Raw genomic sequence first — 21,641 nt, forward strand, 5'->3', positions numbered from 1 at the left:
TCCCTGCGTAACTGTTCTCGGGAACAGAACCATTTATTATACCTCTTAGCACTGGCATATGAACAGAAAATACACTGTTTTTGTTTAAATATTAACAAAATAATGAATCTAAACTATTCAGTTTCATCTTCATTGGTTTGTAGAGGTTCTTATAATGGTTGTAATTGTTCATAATGTTGGGCAGAGAAAATTCTCCTCTTAGAATAACCAGCACGGCGAGGTATATCCATGTATGAAATAGGATTTATTTCTGCAGAAAGAGTCCGGAACCTACACTCAACAAGATGGATAAGCCTGAACTGGAGAAAGCAGGGGCAGTCCCTGCTTTCATAAGCAAAAAGTGTTTTAACAATAACATACATAATTCTACATCTGATTGGCACAAACAACAAGATGGATAAGTCCGGTCCCTGCTTTTATTAGCAAAAAGTGGTTAACAATAACATACATAATTCTGATTGGTACATGGTTAATACATATGCATATTGTAAGATTTCTGATTGGTACATGGTTAATACATATGCATATTGTCAGATTTAACAAAGTAAATGTTTGGCTGTGTCTAGTCATATAGCATGAATACTGAATAAGCACACGGTGACCTCTTAGTCTTCAGTGTTACATAAACAAGCTTTATATCATAGTTTGGTCGATCGGTTGCTTTCAGAGTCCTGGGCAGCATGGCGTCATAGCTGGTTCCTCCCTGGCAGGATGGCAGGGGGAGGATAAGTAGGAAAGCCAAGCTCTCCAGAGCTTACATAAGAGACAGGGTTAAAGAAAACCAGACACACACATAGACCCACACACACACACACATAGATACAATATTTTTAACTTCTTGTTGTCCTTGGGAGGTTCAGTGCCTGGAGACAGAGGGGCCCTGCTGCAAGGCCTAGGAATTTAGTGTTGTACAGACTTCTAGTTATGCTAGAGAAAACTCTCCTCCCTTCAGTAGAGGTGATCACAACACGCTTGCTCTTCAGCCATGGTAGCATTAGCATTTGGCTGTGTTTCCTAAAGGGAAATAAATGGGGTGATCTGATTGACAATAATGAAAGCAAACCCAACCACACCCACAGAACCATTTATTCTTATTGAACCTCTTTTATAACTGTGCCACAGTTTCGCTAGTGCCTGGAGTTAAGAAATGACTGAAATACCCAAATTCACCAGCGCCTTGCATTGCTGCTAGTGTTTGACAGTTGTGCCTTGACTGAGAAATAGGGCCCAATTAAACATCTAATTTAATAACACAGTCTCAACTACATGATCAAAAACGATATTAGACAGTCCTGGAAATGAAGTAAAAGATAATCATGAAAGAAATGAATGAAAGTCAAAACCAAACCACAGCTTGTCTCTCCCACATTAAAACTGGTCAAAGCCAAAGACGCAAAGCTGAGAAGCAAGACAAAGCTAAGACATTAGTTATACTTATAATTGGTGAATTAGTTATACTTATTTCTGTAATTGCCAAACTGTTTGTGAAGAAAAAACATTCCTTGCTTTTACTTGTAAGTTTTAATTATAAGAACAAACGTTGTTTGAAACCCTGCCATGTGTTTGAAGGAGGGGGGTTCCCCTTCTCTTCCTGGTCTATGCATAATTAATTACTAATTAGAAGAGAACAAATGAGAGACTTATCTATATGCTATGCTATGGGTAGTTTGTCACAGAAAACCAAAACTGAAGAAACAAACTCACGTGCGTTATCATTTTGCATCTTTGATGGCAGCTGCAATTCTGGGATGGGAGGGTTAAGCCCAGTGAAAAGATCATAGAAAAAGTAGATTGGCTCTTTGCCCCAATTCAGAGAACTTACAGAATAAGAAAATGGGCCATTTGGGTCAGAATTACTTCCGTAGAACTGTCAGATTTCAGTCCAGAAGGACATCTAATTCTCAGTTGCAGTTGGAGAGTGTAGCACAGATATCTTCCTCAGAACACCATCAACCTTAAAATCCTCAGTTTCAGTCTTCATCGCTAAACACTATCATTTGTATCATTTACCATATGTTTTATGTATACCTAATATAATTATAATATATGAGCTCTTCTTTGCAGACTGAACAGCTGTGACCTCACAGAGAAGTCATGTGATATTGTGGCCTCAGCTCTCCAGTCATCAAACTCACCCCTGAGAGATCTGGACCTCAGCTACAATAACCTGCGAGATTCAGGAGTGAAGCTGCTCTGTGCTGGACTGATGAGTCCAAACTGTAAACTGCAGAGACTGGGGTGAGTAGTGCTGTGTACTGTGTGACCTTAACAAAAAATAATTCCTGAGTATGGTTGTGTATGTCTGAATTTGGAAACTGATTGAAACTGATTGCATTTTCAAAGCCTGTAACCTCAATGTTTGTGTGAGTTTGCAGATCAGCGTATTGACTGGGGTATGCTCATACACTACATTTCCAAAAGTGTGTGGACAACGGAACATCACACCCTTGTTGAACATCTCATTCAAAAACCATGGGCATTAATATGGATTTGGACCCCCCTTTGCTTCTGTAACTGCCTCCACTCTTCTGGGAAGGCTTTCTAGTAGATTTTGGAACATGGCTGTGGGGATTTGCTTCCATGCAGCTGCAAGAGCATTAGTGAGGTTGGGCACTGATGTTGGGCATAAGGCTTTCTAAATCACTCAAAGGTGTTTGATGGACTGGAGGTCAGGGCTCTGTGCCAAACTCTTCCCCAGCAAACTCAGCAAACCATTTCTTTATGTGCCTTGCTTTGTGCACTGGAACAGTGTCATGCTGAAACAGGAAAGGGCTTTCCCCAAGCTGTTGCCACACACAATTTTCTTGAATGGCATTATATGCTGTAGCATTAAGATTTCCCTTCAGAGGAACTAAGGGGTCTAGCCCAAACCATGAAAAACAGCCCCAGACCATGATTCCTCCTCCTTCATACTATACAGTTGGCACTATGCATTCCACCAAGCCCAGATTCGTCCGTCAGACTGCCAGGTAGAGAAGTGTGATTCATCACTCCAGAGAATGCATTTCCACTGCTCCAGAGTCCAATGGCAGTGTGTTTTACACCACTCCAGCTGACGCTTGGCATTGCACATCATGATCTTAGGCTTGTGTACCGCTGCTTGGCCATGGAAACTCATTTCATGAAGATCTTGACGAGCAGTTTTTGTTCTGATGTTGTTTCCAGAGGTGGTTTGGAACTCTGTAGTGAGTATTGCAACCATGGAAAGATGATTTTTACACGCTACAAGCTTCAGCACCCCATTTTGTGAGCTTGTGTGGCGTACCGCTTCGCTGCTGAGCTGTTGTTGCTCCCATACCTTTCCACTTCACTATACAAGCTCTTACAGCTGACTGGAGCAGCTCTAGCAGGAAAGACATTTGATGAACTGACTTGCCTCAGCCGGAGACTTGAAAAGGTGCTGTGCACTATTGTGAGTGAGCTTCAGCGTGGCTGGGTATATTAGGAATGTCTGGAGACTGCGATCACAGGTTACTGCCAGCAGAGAAGAGAAGGCTCTGTGCCGCTGTGCTGTGTAATTGCTGAAGTCAGGATAAAAACGAATGACTATCCCATTAAACTTCACTGGTGATTTCCTGGCGGCTTGTGAAATATGCTGTCGATCCGTGTACCCCAGCAGATTAATAATCAATGTTTCAGGTCCGTCTGCTGTTTTTGATCAGCCGCCATAGAAACGGTGAGCCCTCATTACTTCTATAGTCCTGTCAGCCAGAGAGGGGAATCACTCTTTGAGGGAATTGGTAAGAAAACCAACCGGGTCGGATTCTTCGGAATTCTCTGGTTGGTTAACAATGCGAAGGTTGCATCACCTGCTCCTATCCTCCAGCTTCGCCATTTTAGCCTCAAGCTGATCCTGTTTGGCCTGGTGCAGCGAGGCAGCGGTTTCGGCTAGTTTAACTTTGGCTTGCAAACCGGCAAATTCAGCTTGTAGCTCTTTCATGCCGAGCGAATATTGAGAGATTCCAGCTCATATGGACCGGGTTTCGCCCTCGATCCAGGAGAGCTGTGTCTCAATATATTGTCTGTGTTTTTCTAACACAGCCTCTACAATGGCTGATAGCATGGCACAGGATTCCTCATCATGTCCCTTTCTGGGTGAGTCTTGCCTGAAAGAGTCTTTGTTTTTGAAGAAATTGACATATTTTATATATTGGTCAACAGCACCAATAAACTGTACTGGGAGTGAACAGTTAAGTTGTAATGAAAACAGTTACATGAAGTGGAGAGAGGGCAAGGAACAAAATCACTAGGCAGCCATCTTCCCAGTAGGTCACGTGATTCTCCCCAACAGATTGATAAATAAAGAAAAAGAACACACAAAGAACTTGTGATGCATACCCACAATCCTCAAATGAAATTAATTAGGTACCAAGATAATTAAAAGGATATTTCACAAGTAATTTTGTGGAGTTTACCCCATTGTATTTGGATAGTGTGAATACTAGCAACATATGCTGTCCCTGTTAACTGTTAACAGCATTGCTGTTCCTCCTGGTTGTCCAGCTCCCAGTTCACTCCCATTCATTTTCAGGACCTTCTGAAAGTAATCTTTTTGAAACATAAACTACGGGAGATAATAAATCAATAAAAGAAAGTACTAATGTCAAACAATCCCTGTCCCTGTTGTAATAGGTCACTGGTGAGAACTGGATACAGACTGTCTGATTGATATGGTAAAACATTGACCTGTGTAGTAAAATGTTTCAGGCCTGTCACACATTGCAGTCTTCATCCATCTCCATTTACCAGCTATGAACCTTAATGAAATCCATACATTTACCCCACTCTCTTTCACACACTGACCTTTTGATGAAGGTGAGTTTTACTCCTTCATCACACACTGGTTTGTGCTGCAGGATTGCGGTGTTTCTGAAAGGATTATGAATAAAATGACGTTTTATTCTGCTGGTAGCACTGTCGCCTCACAGCAAAAACATCCTGGGTTTGAATCCCGGCCTGGGCCTTTCTGTGTGAAGTTTGCATGTTTTCCCATGTTCATGTGGGTGGGGTACTGGAGGACGTGGGGTTCATGTGGGTGGGGTGGAGGACGGAGTGTGGCACAGTGGGTAAGGAACTGCGCTTGTAACCGAAAGGTCGCAGGTTCGATTCCCGGGTAAGGACACTGCCGTTGTACCGTTGAGCAAGGTACTTAACCTGCATTGCTTCAGTATATATCCAGCTGTATAAATGGATACAATGTAAAAATGCTATGTAAAAAGTTGTGTAAGTCGCTCTGGATAAGAGCGTCTGCTAAATGCCTGTAATGTAATGTAATGTACTCTGAGTGTGTGTGAATGGTGAGTGAATGTTGTGTGTGCCTTGTGATAGTTTGGCGACCTGTCCAGGGTGTTTTCCTGCCTCTCGCCTTGTGACCCTGACCAGGATAAGCGGGTATAGATAATGGATGGATGGACTTCCACAAACGAGAACGAGAGTCATGCAGCAACTGATTCCAACTTCAGACTCTTGTTCACTGACTTCAGTTCCTAGTGAACGAGTGAGTCATGCAGTGACTGATTCCAACTTCAGACTCTAGTTCCTAGTGAAAGTAATTTCACCTACTGTGCTTTGGATGTGAATTCCTGCATGAACCTAGCACAGGCCTATGTTATGCGATTCACAGGACTTTCCGAAACATTTAGCCAATTTAAAAATGAATAGCCAATATGGGCATGTTTCTGTGCAATTCACTCAATTAGCGTTTAGGGGTTAGCTCACAAATAAGTGGCACGAGGTTGACGACTGAATAATTTGCAATTAGCTGATGACAACAATATAATCGATAGGCAAATTTTTAAAAGTTTTTTTAAACACGTTAATTAGCAGTGTGGGACAATTTCTTATGAATTTGTAGCTTTATCCATGCAGATGTACTTTAGTGGATAACCTAGAGATAAGACAGAGGACGAACTTGGGGGTAGCCATTGGAGGTGTGAATGTGTGTGTCTGTTTTGTGAGTGTGGGTCTGCATGTGTTTGTGTGTGTGTGTGTTTGTGTGTGTGTCTGTGTGTCTGTGTGTGAGTGTGGGTCTGTATGTGTGTGTGTGTGTGTGTGTGTGAATGTGTGTGTCTGTGTGTGAGTGTGGGTCTGTATGCGTGTGTGTGTATGTGTGTGTGTGTGTGTGGGGTGGTGTGTGTGTGTCTGTGTGAGTGTGGATCTGTATGTGTGTGTGTGTGTGTGTGTGTGTGTGTGAGTGTGGATCAGCATGTGTGTGTGTGTGTATGTATGTCAGAGGGGGTGTCCATTCCCCTCCCCCCTCCCCTCCCACTAGATAAAATATGTGGCTTTCTTGTAGTTAGCATTCTAGCATCTAGGTCTGGTATCTACATTTATATCTCTGGTTTTTTAAAATATTCTGCTGCCTTTTTGTTTTTATATTTTGGTCTTGGCACATCCTTTTGGATTACTTTGGGACAAACACGCTGTGGTTTGGTATCTTCTTTCAAACATTCCTTGTGTGACTGTCCATGTCTATAACCTTTGTTAATTGTTTTAAGGTAGTTGAACCTTGTCTTTAGATTTGATATGTTTGATAATAATTACCAAATTAAAATGAAATAAATATATTTTACATGTTGGATAAGTGAGGTGTTTTAGCTGTTGATGCACTGTGTTCGGTATTCAGAGTGCCAGATGCCAAACGAGGGTGTTAACAGTTAAAACTGCTGGGTTCAGAAAATTAAACATAGTTCACATAATCCTCACCTTGCTGAAATGTTTTACACTCTTTATCTTCTTAGTCAGTGCCTGTCCTAATTTTATGACCTGTAATTCTATTGAATGCCGTGCCTTGCATAACTGCAGCGGGAGTGTTGAACTTATTTGCCTTGGCTATATTTGGAATTGTGTTGACTAACTGCATTGTGTCAGTTTCCTGCATCATACACTGTTCTAGAGCCCGACCGATGCCAGAATTTTGGGTCCGATGCCGATCCCGATTTTGGAGAGTCCTAGCCCACCGATTACTGATGTTTTGTCAAAGAGTGCAACATTTTCAAATCAATTTGAAAAACTTATATTTTAAGTTTCTATAAGTTTCTATATTTAAGAACATTTAACTTATAAGCAAACAAATAAAAATAAAAATAAACACACAAAGAACTTTTTAGATAAAAAAATGTAAAAGATGATATTAAATTAAATATATATATATAAACACCATCTTTAAGTGTGTAAAATCAAAATAACTCCACACCTTGCTTTTACTCCTTTCTTTTCCAGCCATCTATAAAAAATTAATTTTAAAAAATCAGTTTTCCAGTTTCAAACATGTATTTTTATAAATATTATTATTGTTGTTGTTATTAATTTGTTATTATTATTTCTTAGTATCTATTCTCAGTAAATTAATTATATTTTCTTATTTTATTCCTACTACATGATCTCAATGAGTAATACTTTGTCTTGTGAGCTTCCCTGTTCATAAGAATTCGGTGGTGAAAATAACTACAATGCGCTCTGACGCGTGACTCGATGACACACTCGCTCGCAATAACTCATTAGCTATTGACACAGCCTCATTATTTCTTATTATATATTCTCAGTAAGTTAAATTAATTATTTACAAAGAGTAAGACATTATCTAGCGGAGCTAATGAGTCAATCAAGTGTAACGTTAGATGAAATTAAATTGACTGGATGAAATGCGTGAAAAAAACTACAATGTGCTTTCGTGCAGGTTACCTGCGCTAACTGTTGGTTGATTCACTTCTCCAACAGCAATTCTTCTCTCATGTTATCACGAAAAAGGTATATAACATGGCTTAAAATGATCCACGTTAGAAGTGTTTTATCAGTGTTTTTCCTGTCTGGTTAGTTTGCTACGATGACGCGTGGCTAGATGACACACTCGCTTGCAATAACGCGTTGGCTATCGACACAGCATCATATAGTAGCTAATATCATCTCAGATAAAAAAACAAATGTGTGATGCATTCAATCACCATTTTATTTTGGCTGGTTATTTATTTGAGAATACAGCGATGTCCTCTGGAAATGTAGATCCTACGCTGCTTATGTGCTCACTGCCACTTCATAAAGGCTTGCTAGCCAGCTAGCTTGCTAAAGTGAACCAAATATGTTAGCTTGATAATGAGGATTGATAAACATAGTGGTCGTATAAACGCATTTAATTAAAAACTTTCACTAAATATACATACCTTTATTGTGGCAATCAAATCTGTACAGACAAGTCTTGCAGTGGAGAATATTGGATGAGGCACGAGTGACAAAAGTCTTATTACAGAAGTAGCGCGTCAGCTGCCGCAGTTCACACTTGTATTAGAGCTCCCTCTACGGGATAATTCCAGTAAATAGCAATTACAACGTTCGAACAGACAAGTACAGATAAATAATCTATTTTTTTTTGTTTATTATACTTATTTAAAAATCGGGACACATCGGCTGCATAACTGCCGATCCCGATGTTGTCTAAAAAGTCAAATAATGGCTGATATATCGGCCGTACCGATATATCGGTCGGGCTCTACACTGTTCATCAAGCCAGCTGCACCAATGTCAAAACAATGTTGGCCTCTCGAATTATCAACAAAGTGGTGATGAGTTCTTAAAGCCTAACATATGTTTAAATGAAGGAAATGACTGCAGTTTCTTTGCTTGATTTGAGACTGAACCTAGTTCACAACTTGCCTCAGTGTTGCCAGATGCCTGAATCAATTACTCCTAAAAAAAAAAAGTCCTCAAAATATTCAATCAACTCCCATTCAAATTCCTCACAAATGTTCCCCCATATCTCATTTAAAATCCCCCTATCTGTCATTGACTTCCATACATCTTTACTGTGAAACTTCCCCCATGAATGTTTAAATCCCCTACATACAATTAGGGGAAAGTCTGGCAACCCCACTCTGCGATGTGTAATCTTATTTGGGAAATCATATACTGATGGCCTCTTTTGTTCACGGTTTTTTGCACCATGCAAATAAGAGAGTTGGCTACTCAAAGCTTATAGCGTTTCTCAGATGTAAGTGGGCTGACTCAGGCAAGTTTGTTATTGCAATACAAAGTCTTTAGGGGTTGGAGGACATGTAGAGCTGCGGCGACTAGTCTGAAACTCCTTCCAGTTCCAGACCCAGACCTGGACCCGAATCAGAATGTCCAGTTTGGTCCGGTCCTCAATGACAGGTCCTGTTCCTTCCCAGATTAGGTCCCCACCGCTTTGAATTTCAAACAATCCCTCTCCGAACTGTGTAATTTTTAGGAGAAATTCCAGTACAAAATATAACATTTTCAATCATGTTTACATATTGGCGGCCCATTGGGCTCTTTGATTACGGGCGGGTAAAAATAGTGTTGGGCTGGTTGATGAATTTGGGCTGCTTTGTCAAAATTAGGCAGGTTTTAGAAAATTGTGAAAAATTTATCACAGAAAATACAGTACCTTGTTCTCTGCGTTGATTAATTGCGGTATAGGAATCGTGCGTCCCCAGCACTCCTCCCCATCGCGCAGCCCACCTAATACAGCAGCCTAAAACCGGCACGTGTTATGATTTGGCTGGTTTCATTGAATGGCAGGTTTCTTGTGATTGGGCTGAAACTGTCAATCTGATCGGCATACTGTTTCAATTGGCCTCCAATTGGATTACATTGAAGGTTTGAAGTCGATTATCAAAATGCTGCAGTAAAATTTCACAGAAATGGGGTAGAACGTACATAAGGATCCCTTCTGTCATAAACAAGTGTTTTAATTCTAAGGAGAAGTCAAATCCAAAAATTCAATTTTTTATATTAGCCTGTATTGGGCTCCTTGGAAGGTTAGAAGTGGGATTATTCAAACAAACCTATTTAAGGTGGACCAGAAATTTTGAATCGGGAGTCAACTTCAGCTGGAGGTTACCAATAGCATACAGGTACTTAGCTGAGAGCTGTAGAACTCAGAGAGCTTTTTTTCCCAAACTCTTACTATTGTAACTGATTATAACTATAGCTGAAAAAATGCATGCTCCATCAAAGTAATTATCCTCTAAATCAAAAATGCATTTCTTATGATTATGTGACTGATTGATTTGCCCATGAATCTGAACAGGAGCAATTTAAGAATGCCCACCAAACAGGAAACTATTGCAGGGAGTGCAACACACACCTGAAGCCCCAACTTTCATTCTAGAGGATTTTAATCACTGTGAGCTTGAACTTTCTATACTTGGATTCCAACAGTATGTGGAGTGTGAAATATGTGCGAAGAGACTAAATGCTGTGGCCAGGGGCGTGCTGTGGCAGTTTCAACAGTTTCAAATGAAATGGGCTCCGAAGAGCAGAGGGGCCCCAAACACCCACGAGACTTTTTGAAAAATGTTTAGTAAGATCTAAATTTTTGAGGTTTACCTATGAACAGCCATGCACCTGCCATTTGTGGCTACTTCGCGGCACATGCGAGTACTTTCCTGAACTCTGACCTTTCCATGACAACCATAGATGCAGTTAAATTCTATTTCCATCCATCGGTAATGTAGTAGCCTAAGTTAGAAAGTAAATAAAAATGACTAACATTAAACATCAAAATAGTCTGATGTACTACCATTGGGAGCTGGCTACCGCTAATTAATAACAAACCTTGCAAACTCCAGCCGGCTCGCGTAACTCTGAGGGCTGTGGGATTGCAAAGGCAATCAGGAAGTCCCCCGAGTCTCAGATCTCGGTCGTTAGCAGGCTAGCTCGCAATGTTTTATATGGCTCTCTCAATATGGGGACTGCCCACAATGTAGCCTACCACGTAAGCCTAATGTTTACTAGATAGCTTTTTGTTTTTTATTACATGGCCGGATGTGCATAGAAAAGCTGGTTCTGCCTGCATCAGCAGTCGGGACAGGACATACAGATGGTGGATTATTTTTTATTATTATGTATAATTCAAGAAAAAGAGAGATATCGTTTTGTTCAGTCAGTTTTAATCGGTTTGTTGCTTAATTCCCAGATTATTACAATACAGGCATGATTGCAAAGGTGAAAGAGCCACAGTGGCACAGGCGAACCAATGGTTTGGTAACTTGACTGTACTAATGAAATGTCTGATGGTTCATCTGGTGCAGATTGCTATGACTATTATAGGGGTTGGAAACACCCATCTCTTCAGACGATATATGAGGAGTCCGCTATCAGACAGGCACAGAAAATAGTATCAGACCCCACTCACATCTTTACCCTAAATTCCTACTCTTACCTTCTGGTAAAAGATTCAGGTCCCTTAGTGCAGGCTTACCTGCTATAAACACTCATTCATGGTGATGACAATTTAGCTTCTTAGTGCTAAAAGATGATGCGTGTTGTTGGCTGCATAGGTCTTCACTGCTATAACACTTTTTTCAGTGTTAATTAATTATTCATTTATTTATTATTTTTCAATTGGTCCACCAACTTCCCCACTCGACGGAGGACAGCTTTATTTATACAATTACAATGTTTACATGTCATAGTGGTGAAGTCACTTAGATTTTTAAGTGAGACAGTTATTTTGTTCCATGATATGTGTTCAGTGAGAGGTTTTGCCATTGTGTGATACTCAATGAATTCCTAGATTTTCAATTTAGGAGAATAGTTTTTTGGTGATCGTTAAGATGATAAATATTGGTTTTATGTATTGAGGTGGTGTGTTGATTGTGGACAGATTTGTGTTTTGCTAATGCTAACTTTTGCATCTTGCAGTGTAGCTTCTGTCATTGTTTGTGAAGTCTTCTGCAGACAGGAGGTACTGACACATCCATACCTGTATTATGGAGAGTGCTTCTGATTTGTAGAACAGCTGTTTGGGGTTTTTTTCTTCATTATGGTGAGAATTCTTCAGTCATCAACTGAGGAGGTCTTTTTTGGCCCACCAAGCCATTTGCAATTATCGAGCTCACCAGTGCTCTCTTTCTTCTTAATGATGTTCCAAACAGTTGATTTTGGTGAGCCTAAGGGTGGCCTATGTCTCCAACAGTTTTTCTTATTTCTCAGCTCATAACAGCTTCCTTCTGTCACGGTAAGGGTAGGGGGACCCAAACGCAGAGGGGGAAAAAACGCAAACTCAAAAAGGGAAAATTAACAAAGACTTTACTAATGACAGGCAAACAAACAGCGAACAGACAAGGCCACAATGGGAAAACACAAACTCAAAAAATAATCTAATGAAACAGAAAACAACAGGAACTCAAAAACACAGGCAGGGCAGAACACGGGAAGGCAGAGCACAAGGGAAGGCCAAACAAAACAGTCAGGAAGTCAGGAACAAAATACAGGCAGGTACATACGGTTTGCAACAAACAGAATTTGGGAACAAACACAAGGAACCAGCACCCGAGTCAAGGGAACAAAGAACTTAAATAGACAAGGGGTAACGAGACACAGGTGAACTCAAAAACAATCAAACCAGAAGGAGGGATAACAAAACACAGGTGGGAACAATGATGGGATAGCGAGACAATTGAAAACAATCATACAATTAACAGGGGGAGCAGGACACAAAACAGAGTGCCGCCATGTGGCGGCCAACAAGGAAACACAGACAGGAAAACAGGACCATGACACCTTGACTTTCATAGCCACAACTAGTCCTCATGTTGACAAGCGTCAAACATACGATACAGAAGAATGATTCTAAGTGTTACGTCCCCAGCCTCTGCTTGCTTGGGTAGTGCAGGTGGAGGTAATTTGTGATTGCCTCCACCTGCCTGTGGCCCAATATAAGCCCTGCAGTATGAGGCTGGGAGATTCTTCTTGGGGTTTCTTTCGTGTGGTTTGTGTTTGGTAGGTTTTTGTGAAGACTCTTTTATTTTGTGAACTTTGTGAGTTTTTGTTTGTTTTAGTTTGTGTTTTAGATTAATAAATGTCTGAGTTTGTGTTTTTAGATCAGTTTCTGTCTTGTTTTTGGTACTTTGGACTCTGTTGTTGCGGCCCTGCGAGTCACTAATACCCTGTCATGTACCATTTGGGTCTTATGTATGGGAGGTGGACATCACTCAATGAGTGAGGAGACATGTGATGTCATATTGAAGGTCCTAAAGGGGGAATTTAATGTCCTTGTTGCAGAACAAACAAGAGCTTTAGTTGGGCTGTGGGGAACTGTCCATTCCCTCGGTTAGGATGAGCAGACATTATTGCGTGCAGGAAAACAAATGGCACCTTGGTGGTGCAAACCGTAAGAGGAACAGGGCTGCTGTGTGTGTGGGTCTGTGTGTGTGTACGTGTGTCTCACAGTGGTATTAACAAACCAAACTATAGAGGCTGTGTGAAATGCTTCCAGAGAAAAAAGCGTAAGCGTCTATTGAGTGTTAAGGCAGCCAATCCGCCAGCAATATCGTACAGCTTCCGTGTGAACCTGTGATGAGTCTTTGTAAATCACATTGGAGCTATAAGGCCTTTCCTGATCAGTTTTTTCCAGAAGCATTCACAGGTCTCTGAGCATGTTTGTTACTACTACATCAGATAGCGTATAACTAATGAGAAAAGCGAAAGACGTGAATACACACGCAGTGGTGACAACCATTATTGAATTAGATCATTTTCAGTTGTTGTATTGCCCAGCCTAATTCCAAATAGAGACTTTTAAACAAGAAGCATTCAGTCTCTGAAAGCGTTTCTGATGCTTTAATCCGTTTCCTATATTTACGATATGCTTTACTGGACAGTCAATGGAATTACTCCAAAAGTGCAAACCCTATTAGGGTTCATGTTGGCAGTTTCACTTATTTGGCAGAAACTTTTATCCAAAGCAACATACAATTAGTGCATACCAAAGGTCATTGAAACAACTACAAAACACAGGTCCAATAAGGTACAATACTCATGATGAAACGGTTATTCATAGCCATTAACACAGTAAGTTCAGTCCACGCAGTAAGTCAAAGTCAAGTCAAGTCAGTTTTTGTATAGCACATTTACAACAACCACAGTTGACCAAAGTGCTGAACAGACTTAAAATACCAAAAACTAATATAAAAGTAAATAAAAATAAGAATAAAAGGAAGCAATAAACACAGTATAAAAGAATTACGGCACAATAGAAGATAAAATCAAGGTGACAAGCTCAACTCTAATTGAATACCAACAAGGAGAGGTGGGTCTTCAGCATCAACTTAGAAGATTCTAGGACAGTGGTGTCAAACTCGTGCCATGGAGGGCCGTGTGTATGCAGGTTTTCATTCCAGCCTCAGATCTTGATTATATAATTAGTTAAATTATTTGCTGAATTAGGGATGCAGGCTTGTGCACAATGGTGACCCGACGTCTATGGTGACCCGCATTGTCTAAATAAAAATTCTTATATTCTGTGCTTCAATGCAGTTAAACGCATATGGCTGAATGAGTAATTGGACTCAATTAAGGCAGCATTAATTGGTTGGAATGAAAACCTGCATACACACGGCCCTCCATGGCACGAGTTTGACACCACTGTTCTAGGGTCTGAGCAGTTCTTATATGAAAAGGTACGCTGTTCCAGAGATTAGGGGCAGCTACCGCAAAAGCTCGGTCCCCTCTATTTTTGTGCTTGGATCTTGGAACATCCAAGAGCATCTGGTTGGCCGACCTTAGTGCTCTAACTGGAGTATGATGATACCAAAGTAAGCATAGGCTAGGTCAGAAAATAATGGGCCTCATTCACCAACCGTTCTTAAGAATTTTCTTCTTAAAACCCACTTATGCAGTTTTCACGAAGATTCTGACATTCACCAATGTTTTCTTATTTGGGATTTGTTCTTGGGTAAGAACAGAATCTACGCACACAAGAGCACACTTACGCACATTTGAGTGCTGACATGTTTGTGCAAAATAATTGGTTATTGCGTTTTCTTCAGTTCTACAGTTGTATAATATTATAGGATTTAAATTACAATACTTTACAATAAAATTACAATACAATACAATACTTTTATCATTTATAATATTTATAATTATTTTCATTATTTTACAAAGCATTAAGGTGCCAGGTTCCACCTCAGAGGGTGGTTGCCTCAGCAGTGTCACGTAACAGGTAGGGAGGACCCAAATGCAGAGGAAAAAAACAAAAAAAAACACAAACTCAAAAAAAATAATTAACAAAGACTTTACTTACACTACAGGGGACAAAAACAGGAAACCAAAAAGGCCACGCAGGGCACTTACAAAAAAACAAAACAGAAAACTCAAAATTCAAAACACACACAGAGCAGAACACGGGCAGAACAGAAACCAGGCAGGAACTAACAGGCAGAAACACACAGGCGGAAACACAGTCAGAAACACACAAGCAGGTCAAAACACAGGCAGGCAGAAACGCACACGCACAGAGGCAAGCAGATACATACAAATCAGAAACAAACACAAGGAACCAGCACCCGAGTCAAGGGACAAAGAACTTAAATAGACAAGACACAGGCGAACTCAATACATAATCAAACGAGGAGGAAGGGATAATGAGAGGCAGGTGGGGACGATGATTAAGTAAGGAGACAGGTGGGAACAATGATAGAATAATTAAAGCCAATAATACAATTAACACAGGGAGAGAGAACAAACTGAAACACAAACTAAAGTGCCGCCATCTGGCGGCCCAACAAGGAAAAACAGAGACAGAAACACAGAACCATGACAAGCGGGAGTTCATCTGTAAATAAGTGATAAAAAAACAAACCATTTTAGTGACCTTTTATTTTTGGGGGTTTCAATTATGCAATGTTTGGTCTATACTGCAAAAGCAAATGTTTAAATATTGAATACAAACTAAGCACTTAGGTAACACTTTTTAAACACATGGACATGTTGAAGAAGAGAACACTTATTCAGAGGCGTCACTAGGGGGGTGACACCAAAATGACTGGCAGTACATTTTTTGTGCAGTGTTTTGTGCAGCGACGGGTTTACTCCGATGCAGTTTACTGCCAGTTGATTTAATTAGTGATATTAATGTGATGAAAAGCGCTTTGTCGTTTGAATGCATAACACGCAATTCCTTGTGCCCACTCCCACCAGAATTTTTTTTTTTTTTTGCCTCTGATTTGACATCAAACCATTTTTTTTTTTTACTTCATCAGTTGTGCGCCCTTCTCCGGATAAAGCATTCACTGAATGAGTAATAGCATCCCATGCATCTTTTTTTGTGTTATTTTATATCCGCTACTGACGCTGCTAAATATGACAGGTCATTTGCTGTTCACTTCCCACAGCAATACCTCCACTTCAGAACTACTGAAGTTTTTCTTACATTTGGAGTCCGGTGCTCCACCCTCTTTAAATTTTCGTTTGGGCATTATTGACTTTGATTGCTCTCAACGTTTCTGTTCAATTTCTGTGTGTACACACGGCCTTGCAGTCTCATGCCCTTTTATGGCGATTGGCGGGGCGTTTACCTATGCTAATTAGGAACAACTGCTTTACATTTACGAAGACGATGGGATTCATCATTTTAAGAACACATGTGCGAACAATTCTGCGGTTTAAGAACACGTCGTGAATCTGAAGTAGCTTTTCTTAGGACCTTTATTAAGAACAAATTAAAGAAAAAACTTAGGAAGATATTGGTGAATGAGGCCCAATGTTATTTCAAACAAATTAAACCTCCAACCAGCACTCATATTGCATTTGTATCGTTAACTTGATGTTGTATCTAGTTGTCATGCCACAACATCAAGTTAACGATGCAAATGCAATATGAGTGCTGGTTGGAGGTGCATGTGTAACATGAAAGTGTTACAGGAATAAGGTAGAAGGGTACAAGTGATAAGCGATCCTAGCTGGGTATACCCTGCAGAGTAGTGATAGTTAGTCCAGGTACAGTTTGAAGAGATGCGTCTTCAGACTACAGCAGAAGACGGGCAATGACTGAGTGGTTTGTAGAGGAACAGGGAGTTTGTTCCACCACTGGGGAGCTAGGGTGGAGAAGCTTTGTGCTAGGGACGAGCGAGAACCATTCACCCTGATGGCAGAGAGTGCAAGTCGCCCTGCTGTAGAAGAGTGGAGTGGTCGAGCTGGCCTGTAGGATTGAATCATGTCCTGTAGGTAGGCGGAGGCTGTCCTTTTGTGTAGGTGTGTTAAGGACTTGAACCTGATCCTGGTGACGATTGGTAGCCAGTGACCTCAGTAGGGCAGCCGCATTCTGAATCATCTGTAGTGGCTGTATGGCACAAGATGGCTGGCTTGCAAGGAAACAGTTGCAGGAGTCAATACGGGAGGTCACCATACTCTGGACAAGTAGCTGGGTGGAGTGCGTGGTCAGGTATGGTCAAATCCTCCTGATGTTGTACAGGAGGATGTTGTGATTTTGCCTTGATGTGCTCCTTGAGGTCTACCTGGTCATCCTGGACCACCCCAGGTTCTTTGCAGAGTGAGAGGCAGTCACTGTAATGCCATAGACATTGATTGAGAGCTCCTGTAGTAGGATGTCTTGTAGGGATGAACAGAAGCTGTTATGTTTCTGTTGTAACTTCACTTTGTAGTTGACTATCTGCTTTTCTCCTGCACAATCTTTGTTTCGGTTTGTAGTATGGGCGTGGTTTTCTCTGTCTCTCGCTCTCCCCTCAGCTGATCACTCTCACCTGTTCTGGCCGCATTCTCATGCACTGGCACTCATTTCATTCACCTGTTCCCTGTTTGCATGCTCATGCTCTGTTCAATTATCTCTCATTTCACTCACCTGGTTCTTTTGGTATATATTCTCTGTTTCTCAGATTGTGCCTTTGTTTATAGTGCCTTTCCAGCGTTTACCCTCTTGTTTGACTCGTGTTTAGATCTTGTCTGTTTTCCCGACTACCGATTTTTGCCTGCCGTCTTTGTTTTGCTGATTTTCTGTTCTGACCTTTGCCTGTTTACCGACTTTGATTTTGCTTTCCGATTTTGTACTTTTGCTCCGGTGGTTTTTTCTGGTTTTGATCTTTGCACGAACTGACTACGAGACTGCCTGCTGTATTGTGTACGTCCGCATTAAATATCTCCTACGGGAGTTTCGACCACTCTGTTGTTCGAGTCTGCATGTGGGTCCACCTCACTTCGACCCGTGACAGAAGCTGTCTTGTTTCTCATTTACCCGTATGGTCGATGAAGGGATAGAGAAGAATTATCACTTATGCTGATGATGCATAAGAAGCCGTGTGAATTAATTTTTCTCCAGTGTTCGTTGCTCCCCCATTATTATAGTGTTCACGGCCAAATTTGGTTGGTCTGTATTAACTGCTTATATTAACACAAAAACCATAAATCACCACCAAATTTTGTTTAACGGTGGGTTGGGGGTGGTTGTGGATGTGCGGGTGTGTGTATGGGATGTTTTCCATCTGCTGGATGAACATCAAATACAGTAGTCACCCGTTCATTTCCTATGGCGGTCATTTTAGACCCAGAACACCACAGGTGTGACAAAGTTGACAACCACTCAAAATTCAATGAAAGTGGTGATAAGCAATTTTATATTTTCAAATGCCTAGTGTGGAGGGAAACATAAGGTCTTGAGGCAACCGCAGCTCTATGGCTCTGTCTGTCGGTCGGTTGGTCGGTCGGTTGGTCTCACAAAAAGTGTCCCACCACGTAGCGGCCACAGTTTTCGCCCCAGGAGGCTGAAATTTGGCATGGAGGTTGGTCATGACCGAAGATAGAGCTGAGTAACTTTTCAGGCTGATTGACCAAGAGGGGGCGTGGCCTATCACAAAAAGGTGCATAACTCCCAAATGGATTCACAGATTTGCACAAGATTTTGTGGAAAAGTTGGTCATGCGCCAAAGAACAGCTCATTTACTGTTCATGCCAATTGGCAAAAGGGGGTATGGCAGCAGGAGTGGCCTATCACAAAAAGGCCTATCACGTAACATGGCAAAACTTTGTGGAAAATTTACGTAACACCATAAAACTTCAAGGGAAAGTTTATCATGAACGGCTGTCTAACTTGTGCATGTACCATCTGACGGTCCACAAAGCTGTCCCCAACCTCTAGCAGCCACACATTTTGAGGCTGAAATTGGGCATGGAGGTCACGTGTTTGGGGGAGGGTGTGTGCGTGGATGCGTGCACGCAGACGCGTCATGCCCATTCAAGCTGGGGGGCATGTGCCCCACAACAGCAGGTACGCATGCACACAGCACTCTGTTGCACATCAATGCTGGAGGAGATGTAGGCTTCAGCTTAACAGTGTGTTGCTGAAGTGGTTAGTAGAGCATCAATCCCTTTTTCAAATGTGTGAAAATGAAATGCAATTAGTTATACACACTTAATTGCATTTAAGAAATATAGGCATAGTTTGCTTTGCAAGATAGTTGGCTAGTACCAGCTAAAGTTAGTAGCTATCCCTCAATCTGGTTGTTTAGCCTTCTGGCTCGCTAGCTAGTCGTGATTTGTGATAGCATAGCATGCTATTTAATATTGGTAAAGGAGAGCTGTGTGAATCTCATGGCAGTGAGCTGATTTTTTACCACCACTATCACAGGTTATAGTTAGCAAAACACTGCATTCCATTTGATTTATAGTGATAGGCTATTTTTCCTTCATGGAAATGTATGCAGATTTAATTGTGTGTAGGTGTGGTTACAGGTTATATGTACTTAGGCTAGTGCTGATGATGGATCTTTCAAGGAGGCTGAGCAGTTTGGAAAATAGGTTACTGCTGCTCAGTCTGAGCTTTTATTGGCAATGGAGTAGATACTGCTATGTGATGTCAGCACAGACTCATCTGTACTCATGCTGCTTCCTATGCATTGTGTTTGAAAATACAGCTATTACCATGTTGGCAGGTTCCTTTCATCTGTGGCTTTATTTTCTATGTCCTCTAAATTAATTTGCATTGTGGATATAGTCTTTTTATGTGAATTTATGCCCCTTAACATTTTTGGGTGACGCAGACAAGATTTAGCTCTTTTTCAAGAAAAGTGGCAGCAGTGTAGAAGTGAGTGAATAAGTGAGTGTCATTTTCAATAACTGTAACAGCACAAATAATCGACACGAAAATCTCCAAATAAATATACAGTATTTACCCTAATATAAAGTAGGAGATTACTGAGCTACAAGAACTGATTTAGTGATGTTTTAAAATAATCCCCCCAAAGTCTTTGAATGTATATGTCAAATTGCAGAAAATTGTGTCATTATTTTCTTTTTTTTTTGGGGAAGGATCCCCATGCCCCCCGCTCTAATTGTGCCCCTAATTGTGCATGGATGCATGCGCGTGTGTGGTCGCAGTTATTGCGGATTCACGCTTGTTATCTTAAATAAGATATGGCCCTGCATTCAAATCTGAAATTGATCCTTATTTGCCAGGAAAAAAGCTAAAATTCCCTTTTTTACATGAGGCTGCAGCCATCTTGGAACAAGCTAGTTGGTGACATCATTGGCATTTGTCTCGGCTGCTCAGTTCCTATTGGTAGATGGCTGACTTTCAGTGAGCTCAGCGATGAATCAGGAGGAAAGAAACAAAACAAAAAATGCATAGAGAGTCCTTTTGTATTGCCCCAGGGTGCTCAAATGAGTATTACTACACAATACCTATCATTTTCCTTAACTGCCTCTGACGAGACTGCAACCACTGAGCTGCTGGCTACTCAGAAATGGTCCACCTGTGGGACGGGGCGAAATTAGCAATTAACTTATCTACAGTATGTCAGATATCAAGTGTTTATATTATGGCCTCAGAGAGAGAAACAGTGAACTGGATACAATATTGGCTTGAAGACTGCTGCCTACCCTCCCCTCCATGAACATTAAAGGAAACGTCCTTTACTCCACTCTGATACCCTTATCTAGGCAGGCGATCTATGGGTCCCACCTCCTGCAGAGTTTGTCTCAGGAGAGACAAACCAGAAGACAAAGCTATTTACAAGGCCAGAGGCCCAGTGTGGCTACAGAATGAACAAAGATCCTGTTCTGTTTGATCTTAAGTTTAAATGCAATCTGTGACATTTTATTGAAATCGTTGACTGAAAACTTTTATGTTAGAAGCACAAATAAATGTCTATGCTTTTTATTGGTATTCAGTAACTTAACTGAATTACCTCCTAATATATTCATGTTTTGTTAGAAAGGGACTAAATTCCTGAATATTTTGGTAATAGTATGGTTCTTAGCCATGCTTTCAACAACATAAGGTCACTTTAATTAATAAGTACACTGTCAGCGTTTAGATAGTCCAGTCCTTGTCATAAATGAGCCTGCCTCCCCTTCTACATCTGAACGTGGCATTGCCCAAACAGGGCAAACATGCTCAAGCCATGTTGCGTCAAGTGTTTATGATGGCCTCAGGAAAAAAGTTGTGTTGTGTTGCAGTTGGTCTTTATTTTGGTGGTGGTTTCTTGGTTGTGCGTTTTAGTTCATTTCCTTGTTCCCGTGGCACTGGAAGAGGAGAATACTTTGATAAGGTCTGGCTCTTCAGTCTTTCTTTTCTGGTAATCTAAATTTAGCATCTTGTTTGATGTCTTCTGTTTTGTTTTGTAACTTAGAAGTAGACCTGATACAGAGTTTTGGTTTGTCGGTTGATTCCACCAGGTTACTGTCGCCTGACCTATCAATGATTAAATTGTCATTTTCAATAACACTTGTTCAATCACGTAAAATATATTTTATATGTAGTGTGGCAGGCTCACGGGTGTGGGGTTTCCACGTCACCAATTCGATAACTAAACACGCACACGAAACACAACTGGAGTGCAATCGGGGGATTTATTAGAGAAAATTTACACAAGGAGGGAGAGGGGGAA

The 21,641-nt window shown here is 41.0% G+C and overlaps 2 protein-coding genes and 1 long non-coding RNA gene across 3 annotated transcripts in view; 2 read left to right on the plus strand and 1 right to left on the minus strand.

The window, feature by feature from the left end:
* LOC135242400 (protein NLRC3-like) overlaps positions 1–21,641 on the plus strand; it is a 1,894,071-nt gene that overhangs the window by 396,804 nt on the left and 1,475,626 nt on the right. The gene's annotated exons all lie outside the window — the stretch shown is intronic.
* The window catches only part of LOC135242451 (uncharacterized), a 641,023-nt gene that overhangs the window by 167,920 nt on the left and 451,462 nt on the right, over positions 1–21,641 (minus strand). The gene's annotated exons all lie outside the window — the stretch shown is intronic.
* The window catches only part of LOC135242405 (NACHT, LRR and PYD domains-containing protein 12-like), a 237,563-nt gene that overhangs the window by 165,608 nt on the left and 50,314 nt on the right, over positions 1–21,641 (plus strand). The window contains 1 exon segment of the mRNA XM_064313466.1: positions 2,065–2,238. Within this exon segment, the coding sequence (XP_064169536.1) occupies positions 2,065–2,238 (174 nt within the window).

Source organism: Anguilla rostrata, chromosome 16 (assembly GCF_018555375.3).
Source record: "Anguilla rostrata isolate EN2019 chromosome 16, ASM1855537v3, whole genome shotgun sequence".
Classification (NCBI taxonomy): domain Eukaryota; kingdom Metazoa; phylum Chordata; class Actinopteri; order Anguilliformes; family Anguillidae; genus Anguilla; species Anguilla rostrata.